At 40.8% G+C, this 22910-nt stretch overlaps 1 protein-coding gene across 7 annotated transcripts in view; it reads right to left on the bottom strand.

Moving 5' to 3' along the window:
* KIF2A (kinesin family member 2A) overlaps positions 1-21584 on the bottom strand; it is a 53316-nt gene extending 31732 nt beyond the window's left edge. For 2 of the 7 annotated variants that reach the window (XM_084505240.1, XM_084505241.1), the window contains exon 1: positions 21376-21581. In XM_084505240.1, coding sequence (XP_084361366.1) covers positions 21376-21439 — 64 coding nt within the window. In that variant the 5' untranslated portion in view covers positions 21440-21581. Of the gene's footprint in view, positions 1-2334; positions 2354-16465; positions 16485-21375 lie in introns of those variants that run through there. The other 5 variants (XM_084505242.1, XM_084505246.1, XM_084505245.1 and 2 more) reach the window with 5 other exon arrangements.
* Between the last annotated feature and the right edge of the window lie 1326 nt (positions 21585-22910).

Genomic DNA, 22910 nt, shown 5'->3' with positions numbered 1-22910 from the left:
CAGAAGCTATTTGAATACATGTGTGCAGAGGACAGCAGGAAGAAGATGGTTAAAAAAGAAAGGAAAATAAATAAAAGAAGGTTCTTGGCCACGTTCTATAAACTGGCTTAGATGTGAACCACTAGCAGAGGTTCTACTGGGACCCAGTGAAAAAATTCAAGAAATATAAAACAGTGGTAAGTAAGCAAAATACCATGTGAAGGCCACACCACTTAAAATCTTTTTCCTGTAAAAAGTTTCAGTAACATTTCAATATAATGGAAATGTTTCCCACCCCATGGGTGGGAAAGTTTACTGTGGTATATGTGGTATGCTCCACACAGGCTTTTTTGTATTCTTTCTAGGCTGATACAACATTAAGTGTCCCAAGACTGGAGTAAAGCACCCTGACATAGTATTCTGATATCCATTCCTTATGGACATTCAATCAGTTTGTATTTCAGCTAAAATTAAGCTGTCTGTAAGAACAATACAAATCCTCATTTTATAAACAACTGCTACAGTGCCATGCTATGATTTTTCACGTGAAAGATCTCAAGCCAATAAGCCCCTATAAAGACAAATAAAACCAGTAAACTTCTAGTAGGAATACAGATTTTCCTTTTAAATAATATATTGCACTTTTCTTTATATCCCCTATCACACTTTATCATATTTCCTATGTATGGTAGCAAGGAGTGGTTGGAAGAGCAGAGCAGCCATGCACTGACACAAAAGGATCAAGATCCATGTGTCACATTGATTTCACACCCATGCTTTGCCCTAAGTACACCAAGAACTCAGCTTTCTAAGCAATACAAGTCCAATGTAATTGCTCTTCAGATACTCTTTAATGAGCCATAGCACAAACAAGCAATCCCTAACTCTGTTGTGTATGAGCGGCAAACATAGATGATACAGTAAGAACCTTATCGTACAAAAAGTTACTCCCCAAGTATATATATACACGGCAGAAACCTTCTCCCATAGAACCAACTCATATGCAACTCCTCTTCCACCATCCTGCCTGCCTGTCACACCAGAATACTGTTTTAATTGACCTCATGTTTGTATCCATCCACGAGCCAACCTCCACATAACCAAGAACCACATACTGCTCCCAAAACATAACCTGACCATACTGGAACAGACAGTTCATGCATAAATTGATTCCACTGGTCAACAGTTTAACTATGAAAATGCCTTGATCCTTCTCTGTATGTCATTTCATAGGTCTCCTCCACATTGCATCTTTTAGAGACACTGACTATTGATGGCCGATGAACAGATGTGCTGTTTACTGGGTAAAAAGTGTCTAGAACGCCGGCCACAAAAAGTTGTTGTGAATGGAGTTAAATCTGATTGGTGACCAGACATAAGTTGTGTTCCTCTGGGGTCAGGACTGGGGACAATACTGTTGATCAGCCTTCTTGATAAGAGGGTCAAGTGCACCCTCACTGAGTTTGCCCATTACACCAGCTTGGGCAGGACTGTTGATCTGGTTGAGGCTAGGAAGGCCCTGCAGAGGGATCTCGATAGGCTAGATCGATGGGCCGTGTAAAGCTGTATGGCATTCAACAGGCCCAAATGCTGGGTACAACACTAGGGGCACAACAACCCCTTGCAGTTGTACAGGTTTGGAGAACAGTGGCATCGCCCAGGGAGTCACCATCCCTGGAAGCACTTGAGATATGTAGGATGTGGCACTTCGTGACATGGCTTTGTGGTTGACTTGGCAGTGTTAGGTTGGACTCTGCGCATCCAGCTCCCTGACAGGAGTGGCCACTGAACAGCAGGGGCCTGACAAGCACCAGGGCGGCAGCCTCCAAACCCATCCACCAACAGGCAGGCCGAGGGTCCTCAAGGCCTGCTGCTCCTTCTGCCAGGAGAGCCCTGGCCTTGCAGGCTCCCACCCGCTGCCTCCATACCCAAATTTCATCTGGCCCAGCAGCAGCACTGGCCCAGAGGAAGTTCCTCTCCTTCCCATAGCCAGGCTCATCCCTCAGCAGCTCTCCACAAGAACCACTCCCTGGAACGACAAGCAGAACTGCACTGCCAAGCAGCTGCACAGTCTCCGTGTTTGCAGATACTCCAAAGCCATCTCAGTACGGTCCTGGGACACCTGTTCTGGGTCAGCCTGCTTGAGCAGGAGAGTGGGACAACAAGACCTCCAGAGGACCCTTCCAACCTCAACCATTCTGTGGCTTTTTCGTTATTTTATGTTCCAACACACCAACAAAACTACCTCTGACTTCTGAAAGCAGGTACCAGTGTTGATCACAATCATTTCATATAAAGTCAGACATTTCATCAACCTCTCCCCACGAGCTAATACTTTCCCCGACAGCCACGCACCTCCTTCCACCTGGGCTTCAGCTGAGCTGGAGCATTGGCCACGGTGGCTCTTTTAGTGATGCAGGCGTCAGCCATCCAAGCACAAATGGAACCCTTTCAGTTATCACAACGGCACTCCATGGAGCTCTCTGAGACACCTGGGCACGGAGACAAGTGGGCCCACTGAGCCCTCTGCTTCCTTCCCCATCCAGCTATGCCCACCCACGGGCCTGCCTTTCGGGTGAGCCTTACTTTCTTTATTTCAGAGACATGTAGACAAGGCAGTAAGGGGTGTGCTTTAGCAGCGGGACTCAATAGGACAAGTTGATCATTGGATCTGATGATTTTCAAGGTCTTTTCCAACTGTGATGATTCTATGATTCTGTGATTTGTTTCTCCTTTCCTACAACTCAGAGAATCCACCCAGTTTCTCCTCCACCCATTGTTTCAAACTTCTCTTTTAACCACTTCAGTCACAATTTGGTAGTTTTCCAAAGTTAATGTTTTTATATACTCCAAGCCTCTTAGGGCCTGCTGAGAGAGAGAAAGGAAGATAAAGCTTAACTCGTATCCAATTTTTCTCACCTAACAGCACAAGTAATAGATGGGTATTTTTAGCAATTCTTTTACCGTACAGGCTGCCTAATCTTTCACACCGAGTTAAATCTAAGACAAAAGGCAGGGAACAAGTGTCCAGGAAGGTACCAGCAAATCTTTGCAGTCTAATGTAGCATTCAGAGGGGCAAACTAACTAAAATTCAGCCAAAATCAAAGCAAATGCAGGGACTCGTGTAGCAGCTGGCGCCCCAGGCAGTGGTGCTTTCACATCTGCAGCACTTACCTCGCAATGGACATTACATTACAAAACCATTTCTAAACTCTGCACTCATCCTTGCTCCAAGCATAATCATAAGATTCAATTATCTACTAAAAAAAGTTGAGTAGTATTTTACTTATTTAAACACAAACAGACAAACAAAAAACTTTCCCCTTTCTTTAGTTCCTTTCCTCTAGCATTTGCTAGTTTTTATTTCTCCGAGCCGTATTTTTTCCTCTGTATATGCTGCCATTAGTGCTTCTTCAGCAGCACTCTCTTGCATTTTCCATTGCTCCCACACACCACTGAAGGCGAGGTCTGGATCCTCACTTTTGGTACCCACAGCAACAGTGTTGATGCTGAGCTGCTCACAGAGGGCAAGAAAAAGGTGACGAACACTGCTACTGTTAACACTGCGCTCACTCACACCCGACATGCATGAAGAGCATAGTTGTCATCTTTCTCCGTGGACATCAACCTGGATTTGGAAAAATGAAGGAGATGCAGGGGTAGAAAACACAGCCATACCCTTCTCACCACGTGCAGACCTTCCTCTTTTCCTCTGCACCCAAACAATGTTGCACAAGCATGTCCTGCCCTTGGGACTATGCCCTAATTCTGCTGGTGATTATGAAGCTGGCTCACTCAGCAGGGCATTCCTGCACTTCACTTCTTTGGATAAACATTTTTGTGCAAATTTTCTTTGTGTGTGGTGCTCAGTACACCTCTCCATTACTTCTTCCGCTGCTAATAACCTACAGTGGCTTAATTTTGTGCAAGAAAAAGTTCCTCCATTGTGGAACTGTTTTAATTAGTTCTCTGATTTGTTAGCAAACTAGGAATACAGCCCACTTTTTTTCCTGTAGCGGTGCCACTTCATCCATTGCTACAAACAACATGCTGGGACTGCAAGGACACAAAAAAACCTCTTCGGCACTACAGGAACTGGCAGACTCATCAAGCGTACGGTGATAAAATTTTCTGCTACAGTCTTAAGGCCTGGCCCGGCTGTCAATGTGGAATCAAAGGAAAACTTATATATTAAAAATGTAACTTCAGAGAAAAATAATCTATAGAACGTTATAATAACTGTTAACATGTCACCAAATTCTATAAATTTTGAAGAAAACCGCTGTTCACATCTGAAACTCATGACACTATATGAGTCACCAAGCCATCCTAAGTCATACTACCTGTTCCTTTGTTCTACTGTTTTTGCCACAGAATAAATAATAATTAAAAAAAGGTTTAAACTTTGTCATAACAAGTGAAAGGAGATCAAAGCAGGCTGGTGAATGAATAGAAAATACTGAATCCTCTCACAAACACAGTAAGCCAGCATGCCATAACAAAAGAATCACAATAAGTCTTCCATCTCTATGCCAGACTTCATCTGCTCCCTGGCCAAGAAAGTCAGGATTGAATTAAAAAAAAAAAAAAAAATTAAAAAAACATTAACAAACGTTATGTCCAACCTCCAAATATTCTCAGCTTAAATAGAAAACATACATACTATGTTTAAACTGGCAACGTACCCATGCAATTTGTTCCTCAAAATTCTTAATATGTTATTAAAAGTTTACATGTTGTTGAACTGCCAGAAAGCACATTTACATCTTTACAATTGCCTCTTGCTCTCACAAACAGTATTCCATTATATTTTTCTAGTACACAGCTGAATACAGCAGCTGTGAAACTCAGGAATGCCAGCAACCAATTAGGCTGGCATAAACCTCGTCTAGCATATAAAGCAAGACCAAGCTGCAAATGCTAAAAGCATAAGAGCCAAATCAATCTGCAGTGGCTGAAGGCAACATCCTTCAATTCTGGTGTGTTTTCTGGAGCTTATATGAAAATCTGAAATGTAAACGTGTTCACGTAAACACGGATGTGCATGAAACTAAAAAGAGCAAGTGATTACAAAATGACTATCTTCACACACATTTCAAAAACAAAAGAAGGAAGTCCAGCCATAAAGGTGATGCACTGACTCTTCACATTTACAGTTCCTCTCCTTACATTATTAGAATTTACATCACAGGAAAAACATTTTTTTGTTGTTGTTTTTGTTTTTATGTGAAGTAGTTACATTGCTTTAGAACTAAAAGCTGATTAAAGAGTTATTTGAACGTGGCATTATTTCTGTGAATGAATTCTGTCAGATAGTGCAGAGTTTATCTTCTACAAACTAGAGCATGCAGAAAACAATGCTGCAAGTAAAAGACAATGCAAATGTACGTGAAGCCACCTGAAATACACTTATGTTATAATATTCTCCCCTTTATTAATACAAGTGAACAACATCAACTCTTACAACTCCTAGTCATCTTATGAAAATTTTAAAAACAGAAGAAATAAAGCAAATGAGCACAAATTTCTGCAGAAATAGCAGATAAAACGCCTGTAATGTAAGAACTACTGATGCAGAAAAAACATTTAGGAAGAAGCAGCAAAAGCAAATAAGCAGGGTAAATCAAACATGTTAATCTATCCTCACCCTAGTTAGCAGTGCCAGCTGGTAGAAAATCCCAAGAGGTACTTACATCTTTACCTATGAGAAAAATCAATGTTTTCTACCTGCAAAACTTGAAAATCCTACAACTCTGAAGTAGTGACCGATTTCAATACTAAATCCATAGCCTTTTCATATTTCTGTTACTTTTCAGAAATTTAAGTTACCAGATGTAAATATGAGTTTGTGTTTCTGGAATTACAGCCTTGGCTAAAGCGTTGGCTGACATGTGACCCAAACCACTCCATTCTCTCAAGTGACTCAAGAAATAAGGCTGGTGAAAGACCACAGCCTTCCCCACCCTTCCAAATAATTAGGGTGTACTAAAATGGCCTAAAATGACATTGCGTTTGTACTTCTTATGCAAAGGTTTTGTGAAGTCTTAGAAACCTTCGAGACCTAATAGTTAAAACCTCACACATGGAGATTCAACACATAATGTTACCTCACCTACAGACACCTGGACATAGGCATAGAACAGAGACATATTTCACCTTCACCCTCTGCCAATTGATATTCTTTTGGAAAGAATACAAATGATAAGTTTTATATTAAAAAAAATGTTTATGTACGTTTAGACATGAAGTTGTGAATCAGGAAGCAGTGCATACCAGAATGAAAGTGGTCCGAAACATTTTACCCATGCTATGGGCTGCAATACACAGGTATTTGATGGAAGAATCTTGCTGCTCTTACAGAGCTCCAAGAGCAAAAAAAAAACTAATGCTTTATCCACCAAACAACATCTATAGCAAACATCCAAGGAAAAATCCCAAGGAAGAAGACAATCCCAGTGTAGATGTCCACAGTGATGTTAACTGTGACTATGTTCCCATTCACTTCATCAGCGCTTACAACTTCTCTCCCTGCACTGGATGGACAGTTCTTCTGTTAATTCCCCAGGGAAAAACCGGCAGTAATTGACAGATGTTTCTTTCTCCACATCACTAAGCATGCTTGATTTTATTTTGTTTCAAAGTCTCATTTATCCACATACAAGCAGCCCTGGTATAATGAAATGTCTGAGCCTTTTCAGCTATCACAATCTACTTTTATTCTCTTTGTTTCTATCACGACCTATGTTTTAGTTTTGTTTAATTTCATCATACAGATGCTTTATTTTTTGCCATGCTACACTTCCTTGTTATCTTGGCTGTTACTTCAGTTATGTTAGCACACTGTCACTATCGTATGCAGTATCTACCTTGTCTCTAAAGCAAGACTTTAAGCACTAAAAGAAGCCACATAATTTTTCATTACAAATATATTTCAATATTATTTTTGGTGAATGATCCCTAGCTACCAATTTGTTTTATTTTTTTATCACAATACCTGAGTCCTTCAAAAAACAAGCTTGTCATAACTGCACGTTTTGACCTCTGTAAGCCTCTACAACATAACAGGATTTTGAGAACAAAAACTAACATAAACCAAACCATGTTTCCTGTATCTGTCTGTATATTCCAGTTTTGAATTAAAATCCAACCTAGTCTGCTCTCAGCCCCACCCAGAAAGCTACAGAACTCAGAAGAAAATCCCCATCCAAGATATGTATCTGATTTGTATGGAAAGAAAAAAAAAATCAAATCAAACACAATGCTTTAGAAAAAGAAAAACAAAGTTTCTTTTTTTTTTTTTTTTTAGAAAAACAAAGTTCACAAATCTTACTGACAATCCACTAACAAATGAGGGAAAGAGGAAAACAAAAACAACCAAAGCTCACATGCCAGTGAAGTGTGTGTAGCACTTAGCTTCAAAATACAAAGAGCGTATTTCACGTCTCTCAAACAGCAAACAGGACATGAGCAACTTTTTGGTCCCCCTTGCATTTAACATCAGTGACCCCTTCCACCCCAACCACTATATTGTAACTTTACTTGCTTAGTCTAGCTGAATTTGTGAACTGCCTAAATGGGTGCACCTCCTCTAAAGACATTTTCTAGAGCTGCATCCCCCTGCTGCTGTCTCAGTTTTGTGTTTCTCTAAAACTTGTTAAATCTCTAGTCTTTTTAAACTACATTAATTGCCTTTTAATTTAATTTAATTTTATTTTATTTTAATTTTATTTTTTTTGCTGCTGACCTTTCATTTTCCAAGCCATTGTGTAATATTTCCCCTTACATTCAAAGCAAGCTTCTTGTGGCTTCCCCAGTTAGAGGAACACTGCTTTTCACTTCTCTTCACCAATCCAGTTTCTTTGGGGATGTGGAGCTAACACTCTTGTAACTGTATTCAATGCACATCACTTCACATTACCTAGCTCCTCTGGTAGCAGCCTTGACTTTATTCACTTTCAGAAGCTACAACTGCCCATGAAATCGATGGCAGTCACCCCTCTGGCTTCACAAAAAGAATGAGGAAGAACTCACCACTGCAGCATTCAGAAGCTACAGCTCTGTATTGCTTCCATAGGTGTCAGCGTCAGAATGAGATAGGAGACTTGTTCATCAAGCAGCTCAGTGCAGGAAGTATCATATCACAATGGGTAACAGATGCACTGATATCTAGATATTTATCAGCCAGTTACCTCAGCTGCACCACGCCAGTCATCCTATCATTTTTAAAAGACACCAAATCCTCCACATGCAACAACCACAGAGAAAGACATTTGGAAGGAAGCATCTGTCCAATCATCTAACGCATACTACTGTAAGTCCTATTAAATAAAAAAAAAATAAAATTAAAATTAAAAAAACAACAACAACACAAAAAAAATAAAATGCTTTAATAAGCTGAATTTATTTCCCCTTCATGTTACTAGGCTGAGCACCTCTGCTGTTCATCCTGGTGGCAAGTGGCACTAGCACCTCACTGTCAACATATACAAACATTTTCTAGATTACACGTGTTCACAGCCACTTAGGACTCTGTACTTTCTTTTATAGCTTGTACAAGGACACCTGTACGGGAATGGTGAACCTATCTGTATCTGTCTCAGCCCAAACACTCAGCCCTTTTTCAACGCTGCCAACCAGGATGAAGTGTGATATTCAACATACAACTCAGACTGCAACACTCACTGCCAAATTACAGTAATAATGAAATTGCACTCACTTTTCCCCTTGCCAATTCACACCGGTGGTCCACAATTGTTTGGTGATTAACTAGAATACCAAGATTTTTCTCCTGTCATTTACAGTTTATGAACTCCTAATTTGTAGCAAAAGCACTTTTATTTTGTGTTATTATGTTTTACCCCAGTTTATTCCATAGCTCATACTCGTTCTGCATGATATAAATCTCCACAGAGTTGATACTCCCACTCTAGCATAGCAATTAAGTTTCCCAAGAACAATGTTACTCTTTGTGTTAAGGCCAGGAACCACTAACAGCCAGCCAGTCCCAACACAGACCACAGAAAGAGTTAGTAGAAATTAGCAGGTACGCCACCACCACCTTTCTTAAACATATGACAATTCTTGTATTAAACCTGAATCATTTATCTTGCTTTACAAAAGCATTTTACTGAAATTCAGAGAAGCGTATGGATTACCTTCAATAATGTAACAACCTTCAATACTAGCAACGCTATGCAAAGCCTCTGCATCCATCCCGGTCACTTCTAGGACACTTGTCTGGGACACAAGAGACCAGAAGCCTATCAGCATCTGTCCTCCATTGCTTGCTACTACTTTCTGTTGAGGCACTCCAAGTTACAAGACTGATTCGGTTAAATTTGTATTTACCCCCCGTTTTAGTTCCAAATCAAGCAAGGTGAGCTAAAACGACTCCTGAAACTGATGTTAATGTAATGGCTGATTCCTCCATCACCCAAAATTCTTTTTTAGAGAGGCTGTGCAATCTCCCTCCTCGGAGATCTTCAAAATCTAGCTAGACATGGTCCTGGACAACCTGCTCTAGGTGTCCCTGTCTCCTCCAGAGGCCCCTTCCAACCTCAGCCATTCTGCGAATCAGTATGGGCTGGCTTGTGTCCGTGACACCCCAGGACAGCGTGTTTCAAGACAGACTACCCACACCTGCAGCAGTTGGTGTTCTGCGCGGTTCCCTCAGCTGTGCCTACATTAACAAGTGGTGTGTGGCAACAGGAGCAGATCCGCAAAGCAAAGCAGGTGGTGCTGAGGATCCCACATTCACACCGTATGTTCCAAAGGGACTGGGGGAAGTAGTGCCACAGACCAAACACCATGTGTTGGAGAGCACTGTGTACGTTTAACTGGAAGGAGCGTTCCAGAAAGGGTGCATCCAAAAGGAATGTAGCACACTCCAAGGCTACTTTCAAAGTGAACTAAATCATAGTACAAGGACGTAAGGGATGATCAGAAGATGTATATTCAAAGTTAGTTCAGGATCTGAACTGAAATGCTTGTATAAGCATATCCCAGCGGTCCAAGCAACATACCTTAATTTTTTATGCTAACTCACTTTGACCTATACAGAAACAGAAAACTGCATCGTAGCCTCCCACTATGATGCCTTTAGAGCATGAACATGAGCGTATGCTGGCTGTCCTGGGATGTGCAAGAGAATATGCAAGTGCAATACCTACTGAAATACCTACAGAAGGGCTGCCCAGGCAGTGATAGGCAAAATGATGCAGTTCAGGTCTCTTCTCAGCAACCAGCCAAGAAAGTTCAGGTTTCCGACAGGAGGTGGGTCATCTGGTTCCCTTCCAATGGGAGCCTGGAAGTAAACTAGTATGTGTGCAATGACAATGGTCATGGTACCAAAATCCTAGACTAAAATAAGGTGCAAGATAAATTCTCAATACATACACAACCAGGACACTCAGAGCTGTGAAAGACTTTAATCCTCTCACCAAGAAGATTACATGTAAACAAGTGAGAATGAAGGAGGGGACTGGAAAGTGAAGCCATGTGTTGTAGGCTTGGTTTTGTTTTGTCTGTTTGTTTTAATGTGACAGGCTTTTCAAAACATTAGCCAGAAACTTACATGTCATCTTCCAGCCTGATGTTCAGTTACATGCCAAAGTACACCAAGCTCGGGGTCTCATCCTTTGGCAAAACAGGTTTTAGAGTAGTTAGATGCCATGATAATTATGAGGAAAAAAAGAGAGTGCACAAAAAGGTGGCAGATGAGCTTTGACACAGACAAAAGAAAGAAAAAGCACTCAGAGAAAAATAACCTAATTTATGGATACACAATGCTGAGACTGCAGCTAGAAGTTACAACTCAGATAAGAGATCCCTTAAGATATCATTCACCATTCTGTAAAATCATTGATTCAAAATGCAGCTGCAGAAAAAAAGAAAAAAAAAGTCAATAAAAGATTGACCGTCATCAGGAAGCTAAAGAATAAAACAAAGTGTCACTGTGAAACACTAAATAAAACCTTGCTGTACCCACATCTTATCTACTGTTTGCACTTGCCATCACACCTCAAAAATGATGTAGAGGAATTAGAGAAGGACAACTAAAATGATGAAGAGAATGAAACAAGCAAAGATCAATGCACCTGAGAATGCTCGCCTACAAGGAAAAGGCCACAAGTGGATTTGTTTGAGCTTCATGGTCAGAAAGGACAAAATGAGTAGAAATCGCTATTCACACAAATCCTGCAAGGCTAGAACTAGGAGCACACTCTTCAAGTTTCAGGCAGATAAAAGTAATAATGCATTTGGCTATGTAGCAAACAGTGAATTTCCAGATCTTGCTTTCACAAGAGATTCATGAGGCAGACAGGGTAATCTACTTCAGAAAGGTATTCAATAAATTCACAAACCATAGGTCTATAAATGGATATTTAGCAGGACTATGCGGAGTTGCACTCCTAGCATCTCAAATGTAATTCTGGATACTGGGGAAAGACAAAGGCATCAATCAGACTACAGGTAGCAAGGCGGGTCTGCTTTCCCTGAATTGCCTCTCCTACTGGAGTAGGCTAGACGAGCTATCGGTGTGATCCACTGGGGCAGGTTACGGCAGTGGTTCGCATACTTTAAGGTGATGAATGAACCCCAAAAAGACAGAAATACTTCACAAACTTTAAAAAAAAAATAAAAAAAAAAATCCACCCTCTCCAATTTCAGTAGAAGTCTTGAATAGAAAGAAAAACAAGTTTTCCTTTGCTTTTCATAAAGCAATCCTATTCGTTTTGTTCCACAATCACAATGAAATCTCCATTCCAATCTGTAGAAAAAGTCCACCCCGAAGCAACAAAAAAAGACCCGTTTTCAGTATGCACACAAGGTTTTCCAACTCCCACTGGCCTACTTGAGCTCCCTTAAATTCTCAGATTTGAGGAAAATTAAGTAATTAGAGTTGTAAATTTCATTCAAAAGAGAACAAAACATTAGCTTATGACATTACAGTATTTCCTGTCCTGTATCATATTTTTCTTTTACTATGGCTGCGTAAGTGAAGGTTTTCATTCAATTAATGGTAATGACATTCACATCTTTTCTGCCACTTGACAACTTGTGTGGGAATAGAAATGTTGTTTTTGTAGAGTTACGTTGTTTAGAGAAAAGGAAGGTGCTATTGAGATACGCTTACAGTGATAAGAAAACTTAGTAGGCGACCATGTAAAATGCAGACAACCAGACTTCTTAAGACAATTAGGTGAAAATCACAGTGTCAAGTCAAGTCAAGCCCGCCATCGCAATCACAAATAAATTACTGCTTCACTGAGATCCTCGCCTGAGCCTCAGTTATTGGCTGTGGAGTGTTTCTCACACTTGTAAACAAGTTGTAAGAATAGTTCAACATCTTCTTATGTCTATATATTTTTTTTTTAATTTTGGAAGACAGAACATAATCTGACATCTTCTTGCACATTTATTCAGCAGTTCCTTCAAGTCCTTTAAAACAATTTTGCAGGCAGCTTCCTTAAAATCTTTTAAAATTGCTCATGAAAATACCTGTCCAGAATCTTTCATTGTATATTTTTACAGATCCTCTATTTTTAGAAGTCCTCTGTGTTCAGTACTAATTTCAATACAGTTGTGACTGAATCTACCTTTACTCCTACATACCATGTCTCTCTTTCAAAAAGCACTGTGGTTTAGAGGTTGTAGATTTTTTTTCACTTTACTACAACAGGATTTAAGATTGTGGTGGACTCAAATAGCGTGGTGGATACCCTCTGCCAAAATACTGAGATGACTTGGCCAGTGTTCTCCCTCCCTTCCCCCTTCCTCATTTTGTTTGTTGCTTAAATAAATAGCAGAGACCTCTTTCTCAGGACGTTCTCTGCTTTCTCTGAAGCTAACAGTAGCTGCCCAGAAACAATAGATTCTTGCATCACACAGAAGTCTTCTAGTAGCACCTTATACAGATGATTTCAACTGGTACCATCTGCCTTTTCTGACATACCTGTCAATATTTTTTTCTCCCCTTATTTTACAGTACTACATTCAGAAAGAATATTTAACTTACTACAGAGTTGTCAAATGTTGATCTTGGTTAAAAGGCATTTTTCATTTTATACATGTTTAAAGACTGTATTTTAGCCTTATCTTAACAAGGTTCCAGAAGTTCAAGATCAAACCATTACGTAAACTTGGAATAACATTTTAATTCTTCTCTGTGGTTTGATAAAAGCTCGATGTAACTTAAAAATTTTCAGATGGTGACTTATATTCACCCCACTGATCACCACTTGAGTTTCTATTCTATTAAACTGTCAAGATAAACTGGAAAGTTCAATTCATAAATACTAAAGCAAAACTACAAACAAAACATGTAAATATAACCCAGAATTTAATCAGTAAATTGGAGAATTGCAAAATCTAAGCGTGCTTGTGCTTTTCAAAGTGAATTCACTTCTACTGCCTTCTTTCTAGAGTCATAAATAGAGTACAGATATACTGTGGACTTTGTTTCTAAGGAGAAACCTTTACACAGATCTCTCTCTCTACTCCCCTCCACTTATATACATATCTGGTGGGCAATTTGAAGACAATTCTTCATTTACTAGCCCAACAGGAAAAAAATATGCTTAAAATACTCATACATGGGATTATGTAGAGCTTTCAGTGTCAAATGAGAGCCATGGTAAACTCCAACTTGCACCTGACTACAAAGCTTCAATTGAATTAATGATAACTTGAACACGAAATAGCATTCTTCTATGGGGGAAAGCATGACCACCCACTGTGGTCAACAATGCCACCAAAGCCAAAGATTCATTGTTATAAGCAAATTACCTTACTCATTTTATTTCTACCTGATATTGCACAATTGCATTTTACAAAGTCCTGGAATTATCAGTGTTGCAGATAATGCAGCAGTGGCAAGGAACAAGCAGATTTTTCCCTCTATGAGTATGGGAAACCTTAATGCTGCTTATGCCACACGCAGCCAGAACTGCTACTATGTAAAAACAATAAGCTACACTGAAAGCAGTGCTATTTGAATAAAGAACAAAAAGTTCCATTGTCACATTCAAGCCTTTAGGTAGCAAAATCCCTCATTCTTCGCTTTCAAGAGTCAAATGTAAGATCAGACTCCGTTGCTGAACGAGAGCCTGCTCTAATAAAGAAAACCAGGAAAAAAAAAAGAAAAAACACCTTACAAAGTAGCTTAATTACTAAATCTAGCTGATACTCACCTGTTGTTAAAGGCCATTTGAAGTTCTCGTTAAAAGCATAGTTATCCAGTTATTTCCAAGAACCTCTACTGACTCGTTTACACTAAGCAATTCTAAAATTATCTTGGGTTCCTAGCAACATAAAAGAAGAACTGAATTTAGACTGTAATAGTAGAGTTACCAACAGTCTTCTAGGTATTCTCTATTCGTGTAAATGATTCAGGTCACCACAGACATTCAAAAATAAAAACTAAGCATAAGTCTGAAAATATAATTCCTTTTCCCAGGGAAGGTAATTCTCATGCAATTTTTTCACAAAGCGTTACCACTTTTTGTCTAACGGATGTAAAATCTAGTTTTAAATATTCAGCAATAACTAAATTCAAAGACATCAAAATTAACTCTACAGAACACTCTTCACCAGAGAAATGGCAATACGATTGTCCTAATACCCTCCCTATCTACGGCTGCTTTTTCCCTCCGCAAGAGATTAACAAGGCACAGAGAACAGTGGCAAAATACAGGAACATCTAGCCCCACATTCTGCCTCCAACAGTGGTTCTACTTCAGAAAATTATTCACCGAGATAAATGTTCTTCACCCACTTCTACCAAAGCAACCATTTATGGATTTTCTAAGCCAACAATTGTCCTGTTTATCATGATACTTCTGGGGATAGGAACAAAATGCATTTCCAGGATATCAGACACAGTCATTACTGTTTCATAGCTAAACAGATACTACAGTATTCAAAGCGTTTATTACAGGGGTCAAAGTTGTAGGAAAATCATGTCAACCATCTGTCTATCTCTATATTGGGAACATTATAGAGAGCTCTTGGCTTTTTAATTCTTTGAATGAAAATAAAAAATAGTACTGAAACAAGAGTATAACAACCATGAATATTTTAAGGAAAGTAACAAGGACAGAAAACGAAATGGAATGCATTTGAACACAGAGTAAGAACAGTCTCGTGGATGTAACTCATAGCAGTTTATGACAACCTACATCTGGATTACCATAGTTTTAGTTTCCCAGCCTCCCTCCCTGCAACACTTTCAACTGAAAATTAACACTGATGCAGGGGGCAGACAAAAGCAGCCCAGATTTAACCATCTTAAACAGATATGGAATCACACCAGTAGTCAAAATTACTAAAACTAACTTAATTGTGCTAAGTGTCTAAAAGTCTTAAGTATAAAAATCTCTACCAAAAATAACAGAAAAAAAAATAGTCCAAACAATACTGCTAGAAAAATACATTTTAGTCTCTATGTTCAGTTCAGAACTGAAAATAATTTAAATAAAATCCCAAATATGAAGTCACAATAAAAACTAAAGGTTTAGAATATACAATAGCAGGCATTTTTTTTTCTTACTATAATTTTTCCCTCCAAAATACTAACAAGAAATGCAAAAAAGCATATACTTAAGAAGAGACAAGTGGTAAAACTGGAAAACAAAGATAAGCTTTCACGCCAGCAAAAAGAATCGGTCATATACCTGAAAGCTTGTTCATGCTTTTGAAATAAAAAAGAGATAATAACAAAAGCATATTACAGCTCCATCAAAACTTTTCACCCTAGATCTGAAAATACATACTGAAAGCATTTATGCATCCAGACTACTCTAACTATGCTACAGAGACATTACAAGAAATTAACTATTAAAAGTAAATGTCTTCTTAAAAACTATTTATTTTTAAATTGCAAACCCATCCTGACTGCCCATTCATTTTGTTTACTGCACATTCCCATTACTGTACAAATTTCAGATGGCTTGGGTGTCCTTGCTGTGGACTTTCATACCTCAGTCTTACATTACACTGGAAATTAAACTTAACTCTGAAGAGCTAACTTACCATATGCAACTGCATTCTTTTTTCCTCTGTTGTGTACATTCATAGCTAACACTGCATTTTAGCATTTGCAATGGGTTGATCACATATTCTCTTCCTGATCTCAAGATAGTGAGGATGACAAGAAAAACCAATAAATAGTAAGATGGGAGAAAATTCAAAAAAGAAAGATCACACTCTATGATGTAAGCAGTAAGTGATTTAAAAGGTAGAACTTAAATGAGAATACAGAAACGAAGAGAATTCTCTCCATTCTGTTACTTATTTCCCAAGCACAAAAAAAATCACAATTCCACAGGTCGATCCGTTCAAAATACCACGGATTTTGTGCTCTAGGAAATGAGCTCATCTGATAAATACTCCATACTGTTCTCTCAACTTTTACAGCCTTTGAGTAAGTACATATATGCAAAGAACTCAAAAGGCTAATTCATGCTCTGGAGCAAATAGAGATACCTTTTCAGTGGCACTGCTTTTCACTCAGACATGACCTCTTTCCATCAATTCGTCATCTTTTCCCACCTCGACAAGGGGTGAAGCCAGGCTTGATGCCATGCTGTCAAGAAGCAGCATGATAAAGTCTTCAGTTTGTAAATCCATAAGAAGAAAACAGGAGTAAAACTGGATGCCGGCAACAAACCACTTAAAAGGAGTGGGTAGAAAGAGCAATAAGTTTACCTACCAAAAAGAAATGAAGGGTGTATTTCCCCACAACACAATGAGATGGAGGGAAAAAAAAAAAAAGAAAAATGAAAAAAAACACCGACCACATAACACAAGCTGTATGATCCAATGGCTATACACAGCTCTAAAAGACATTATTACCAGTATGTGATTCTGTACTGAACACAGAACAAAAAGATGAGAAGACTCTCTGAAGATTAGCATTTCAACTCTTGTCATTCAAGAGCTATTTATGCAAAATATAGAAGGCCGACATAAATATCTGAAAATCTGCAAGTTACACTGAAAATCTACTTACTGAGTATCAAGAACAGAATGCTTAAAAAGTGATTTTAAAAAGGACACAGCAAACTTAACACGTCTTCCTAGTCAACATTTCTGCAGGAACAATCCCCAGAAATTGGGTGCAACAAGATGAGCACCTGCACTGGATAAGTAAGTCTAAATGCTGGACACATTAGCTCCACCAACAATGCCGGACTTGAAGTCCCGTTTGTGATCTGGCCACTAGGGAAGGACAAAGACACATTGTGTCAAGTGTGGCTTACATAGGGATTAGGTAATTGAGTCAAATGATTTAAATGGGGTAACAAAAAAGTCTTAGTCACAGGGAAAGAACAGATATATGTCACCAAAGGAAAGAGTAAAGCACATTACCATTTAAATCTACCCTCAAGAGCTTGTTAAATAGGGCGACTACCCAAACCTGAACTGAATTTTTATAGCATCATTATACCTTCTATCTTGCTATAAAATCATTACTGCTATTGGGAGCTGCACATAAATGTCAAGATCGTCATAGGGGATCACCCAAAACACAGAGGATGGTGTAGACACTCAACACTAACAAACATCAGTTTCATGCAAGTTGGGCTTTGAAGAAACAAAATAAAACAAAAATCATAGCCCTTATCGTTACAAAAATATAGTCTCCTTTGTATTTGATGGTTACCATGATGTTTTGGCATGCATAAGGAGAGAGAAGCTCTAGCAGGGTTTTGAACTAGATGGATTATCTTTGACCATGACCAGTTTCAGCTGCTTCAGAGACAAGTGGAAAAAAAAAATTCCTAAGTAGGCAATTACAAAATAACACAGCCACAGGCAAGATTTTCTCCTGCCTCCCATCAGTTACAGGTTATTTAAACTACAGGCTCGGGTAGAACAGAAACTACCTTTTACAATGGGTGGTGTATTTTGTTTAAGCTTTGTTACAAAGCTGGATATTCCTATCACCCATACCAACACCCTCCCTAAAATTCTGCTGGGCTTCCAGCATCCACGTCCTGTGGTAATAAACTCCATGTGAAAACAGTTCCAAGTTTATTTTCCTTTTTTAAGTTTTAAGTTTTCTCCTTCAAACACTGGCTACTTCAAACACTTCTACTGCTATTCTATCATGAAAATAAATAAATAAATAAAAATGAACAAAAGCTCACGATCTTTCTTTTTCATGTGATTAACCATCAAATCTGTAAAAAAGAAAAGAAGTCACCCTTTTTCTTTTCCTGGAGTTTTTGTCAAATCTTCACTTTCCCCAATTACCAGAAGGTCCTTTCTCCTCATCTGCCACTTTACTTCCGACAGCGACACCACCACTGTATTCCACTCCTCTCCAAATGAGCAAATATGTAATTAATTTCTCTGTTCTTCTAGGTAGTATTTCAGATTTGCCAAGATGGAGAGGATAGGAACAGCCTGAGGAGGAAATGGGCAGAACACAACTGGACTGGAAAAGTAAAGGGGAAATACCAATTAGCCTACCGGAGGTCTGCAGGGCATAAGACAGATTTATCCTATTTCAGCAAAAGACTGAATTTATGGGGAAAAAAAGAAAAAAAAAAAAGACACTTTTTCTCCAAGTAATTATACAGGTCTTTGTCATCATTAATTGGATAACACACAAGATGTGGGGATAAGTTCACTTGCAAAGCAGTGGGCTATTGTTATTTGGGTAAGGGGAATTCATCACCAGACAAATACCCATGTCTAGACCTGGGAACGGCGCATCTTCTGGACAGGTGGAACCACCCTCACAGCTGATCTCGCAGCTACGTTCTGGCTCACTCTTCTGTGTGATAAGGCACATTTTTCATGACTAGAAACACAGTCCATTGTTAGAAATTCACAATCTAAAACAAACAAGTTCTTCCCTGTTTCCAAGACAAATTACCAAGGCTTATTTCAAGTAACATAAATAAACTGTACTTAGATAAATAGTAAATTTCAGTATCAGAAATGATTATTAAAATCCAAACGAGGTGACCACTTGATACGCTCTTACATGAACATAATGAGTTATCCCATGTAATTATAACTGGAAATATTATCTGTTACTCTAGACAACATTTATACCAATGTTTACCCACTGAGAAAAAAACAGATACACAGCAAGCAGCTCTGCATCGTCAATGCATCGTCAATCCTAGAAAATGTTGGGTTTTATCCAAATGCTGGTTTTCATATGTTGTTGGCCATGAGCTCTAATAATGCTTTTCATTTGTAGAACATCTATATTCTATTCAGTCCTATAAGAAATCTCTCACAAACACTTAAGCCTAATTAGAACTTTTCAAAATGACAGAATATGTAACATTTCTTTCCAGAACGTTCTGGTCTCATTCTCACACTTCTTGTGTTTTACATGTCTTTGAAATTTTTTTGTAGCGAAGATGGATGACTTTTAACAGCAATGTTTTATTGAAAAAAAAAAAAAAAAGCTATTCTCTTCATTCTACTTTTTATTTAAAGAAAAATAGAGTTATCTGGAATTAATAAAGCTTTGTATTCAAAAAAGCCTTTAGCATAACTGGTGGACAGATGGGAAAAAAATGCATACTTGTTCAAATGACCCCATTAACAAAACAGGACTTTATTTTATTCAGCAAATGAACACATAAATAAGGAGATTTTAAAGAATTATTGTACTCACCTCTCAAAGCATAAATTTAGTTTTAAAAAAGGAATTCCTAAAAACAAGACAAGTGCGGAACAACAGACCAATCAACGCACCACCTTCTCTAGAAGCTTCTTAGATGGTTAAAACCATCTAAGCTTTCTACCTCAGGTAGCTGGTATGATAGATGGCCCTGGTTCTACCCGGGATACAGGTTCCAAGTTGGGCACACGCAGGTGGTGCACTCTTCCTGACAGAGAAGGTCATACTTCACACCTCTACTTTCTCCCAGCCACATATTTCCTACACACAGATCCTTTTGGGGTCACAGACCCTCTGAGAATCATCTGAACTCCCTAATCCTGCAGAAAACTACCATATCCAAAAGTCTGCAAATTCCATGCAATTAAATCGTCAGAATAAAATCGTGAATTAAATCGTCAGAATAAAAATAGTGGCCACAATGGATGCGAGATGGAGCTCCTAAGAACAACGCAACTGGCAAAGGCATCTTGTTAGAAGCAGCCAGATCAACCTTGATTGCTTGTGCAACCACAGCCCACGTTGGTAGCCTACCTTCTGAAAGGCAAAGCAATCTACATACAATGTAGTGCGGGCTGGCCTTTGGTATTTGTCTCAAAATGCTCCCTCCTGCATATATGGTGATCCAGCAGCCCTGATGGAAAACAAGAAAACACCGCAATAACCAGGACCCACCAACCCTGGTACAACACTGCCGTGTGGATGCTCACATGAGGACCACGGCAACGTAAATGCTCAAGCCCCTACCGTCTGCATGACTGCTGGGAAGACAACCCCTGGTATATTGCTGATGTGTAAGATATTTAACGCGCTACTTCACATATGTGATACAGCAAAATATGTGAATTGTTAACAGCAATGAGAGTAAGTATTGTTATGTTGAAGAGTTACTGCCCTCAATTCTAACTTCAGAAGTGAGCAGAACCCTGCAGAGTGGAAAAAAAAAAACACCAAAGCATTGTCACTTCTTATTGTCCAAAGAACATCCAAAACAGGCAGTAACGTGTATTAGAAATGGGTGCAGGCCTCAGGAAAACAGTTTTTCGAGTCGCTCTGGTGAGGTTTTCTGAAACCTCAGACAGATCTGCAGGAGCTATGCAAATAAGCGCCAGACCTATCAGATCCTTCACGTGACACGCAAGCCATTAGGCACAAATTGAGGGGTAAGGGCTGAGCACGGCGTCCAGCGCACACCGAGCATCTGATTTTTATTGCAGGGTAGCGCTGCACGATGGGCCGTGCGGCAGCCGGGCTGCAGAAAGCCTCGCTGCTCATTTCCTGCCTCACGACCACACCACGCCGCCTCCAGCCTTTGACCTCCAGCTCCCGCTCCCCCGAGCAGCGTTCGGTCATTGTACGGCGAGATGATGAAGGGGAGGAGGAGGAGGAGTGGGGGGGGGGCACAGAAGCCCTTCCAGAAGGCGCCCGCAGAACCCCACCCTGGCTCAGCAGGTTGCGGAGCCCTGAGGAAGGCCGGGGCCTTCCCCCCCCATCCTCTCCCTTCCCTCCCCTCCCCTCCCGGCGCTGCCGCAGCCGCCCCGTCCCCACCGGCCCCGCGCCCCCGCCCCTCCGCCCGCGCTCCCCCTGGCAACCGCAGCGCGGCCCGGCCCGGCCCCTCCCCGGCCCCGCGCACACAATGGGCCCCGCGCCGCGCCTCAGGCGGCGGCACCCGCACGGTCCCCGCGGCGCGGCGCGGCTCGGCTCGGCCCCTTCCCCTCCCCTTCTTCCCCTGCCCGCCGCTGACCATCGCTGCGCTTGATCTCCACGTAGATCCCTATCTGGATCTTGCCGAAGTTGGCCGCTGCCATCGCCTCATGGGGCAGCCGCGGGGAGAGACGACGACGACGAGGAGGAGGAGGACGACGAGGAGGAGGAGGGCGGTGGTGGTGGAGGTGGTGGTGGGGGGCGGGCGGGCACAGGGCAGGGCGCGCACAGGCGGCGGCGGCACCGACCGCGGCGGCGGCTGTGGGAGGGGATGGAGGGAGCGGGAGGGACGGGGGGGAAGGAGGAGGAGGGACGGGGAGAGGGAGGGAGAGGGGGAGGGAGGGAGAGAGGCAGGAGAAGGAAGAGAGAAAAGGCGCCGGCCGGATACAACGGGCGCTGCGCCTGCGCCGCGTCGCGTCACGGTCTGCTCCTCCTCCTCCTCCTCCTCCTCCTCCTCGCCTCAGGGGAAGGGGGCGCCGGCTCCTCGGTGTCCCCCCCGAGGGCGGTGCCGAGCCCCGTGCGGCGCTGAAGCCGCCCTTCCCTTCAGGGCTCTCCTCCTGTCACCTTGGGCAGCCCCGCTGAGCTCGCAGCCCCGTCGCCGTGGCACGGCAGAGCCCGGCGATTAGAAATAATCCCCCCCCCAAAATCCGCCCGCAGCCGGTAATGCCTCAGCGAGGCTCAGCAAGGGATGCAGCCCCCACAGCCCACCGCCCCCTCTCCTCCGCCTGATCCCTGCTGAGACCAGAGGGAGTCGGAGTCCGCAGCTCGTGGCTCCCGGTTCCTGCAGGCTTTCTGTACGCTTGTACATAAATAACACACCTACACAGAAGAGGAACTGGCAAAAAAAAAAAAAAAAAAAAAAAAAAAGTTAAACAGCAACAACTGTCTTGCACAACTTGGTTGCTATTTATGTTGGCCCTGAATGATGCAAACCACCCTCTCGGTGAACTGCAAGGGAAAAAAAAATAAATGATGAGTGAAAGTTTGACACTGTGGTTTTTGTTGTTGTTTGTTTGGTTTTAGTCTTAAAAACCATGTCGTACTCTTATCCTTGCCTTGCCCAGCTTCATTGTTCACATGAGAAATTTAGGTCCAAATCTGAATCACGTTCTTCATGGGAAGGCATTCCTTATTACACTTGTGCTGGAAGTATGATACTAAAGGCAGCAAGAAAGGTCCAACAAAACTACATTGCTTTTCTAGTTTGGTCACTATCCGTTTAATTGAGGCTATTGACAAACACAAAGAAATATCACTTTGAAAAAGATCTGATGCAAGTAATATGATGCCTTTAAGAAGGCCTGTTCTAATTATAGTAGAGTTAATGATATGCATGCTCTTTTTAACCCATAGGTATTTTTGAAATAAAACCAAAATGCAACAAATGTTTTAGTTATGTAAAAATTAGGCAGAAGTTAACGTTGAATTTAAAATTATTTTTTTTCTGCTCACTGTAAGCCATGGCACTTCAGTGATGTGCACTGACATTTTGTAATGTTCTTTTTGCACAATTTCTACTACACAGACTTAAATTCCAACTTTGTCTTGCATAAGTACCCTTGTCAGATTTGGATA

The sequence above is a fragment of the Aythya ferina genome, assembly GCF_964211825.1.
Source record: "Aythya ferina genome assembly, chromosome: Z".
Classification (NCBI taxonomy): Eukaryota; Metazoa; Chordata; class Aves; order Anseriformes; family Anatidae; genus Aythya; species Aythya ferina.
Note: the sequence above shows the minus strand (reverse complement) of the source record. Positions and strands in the feature narration are given on the sequence as shown.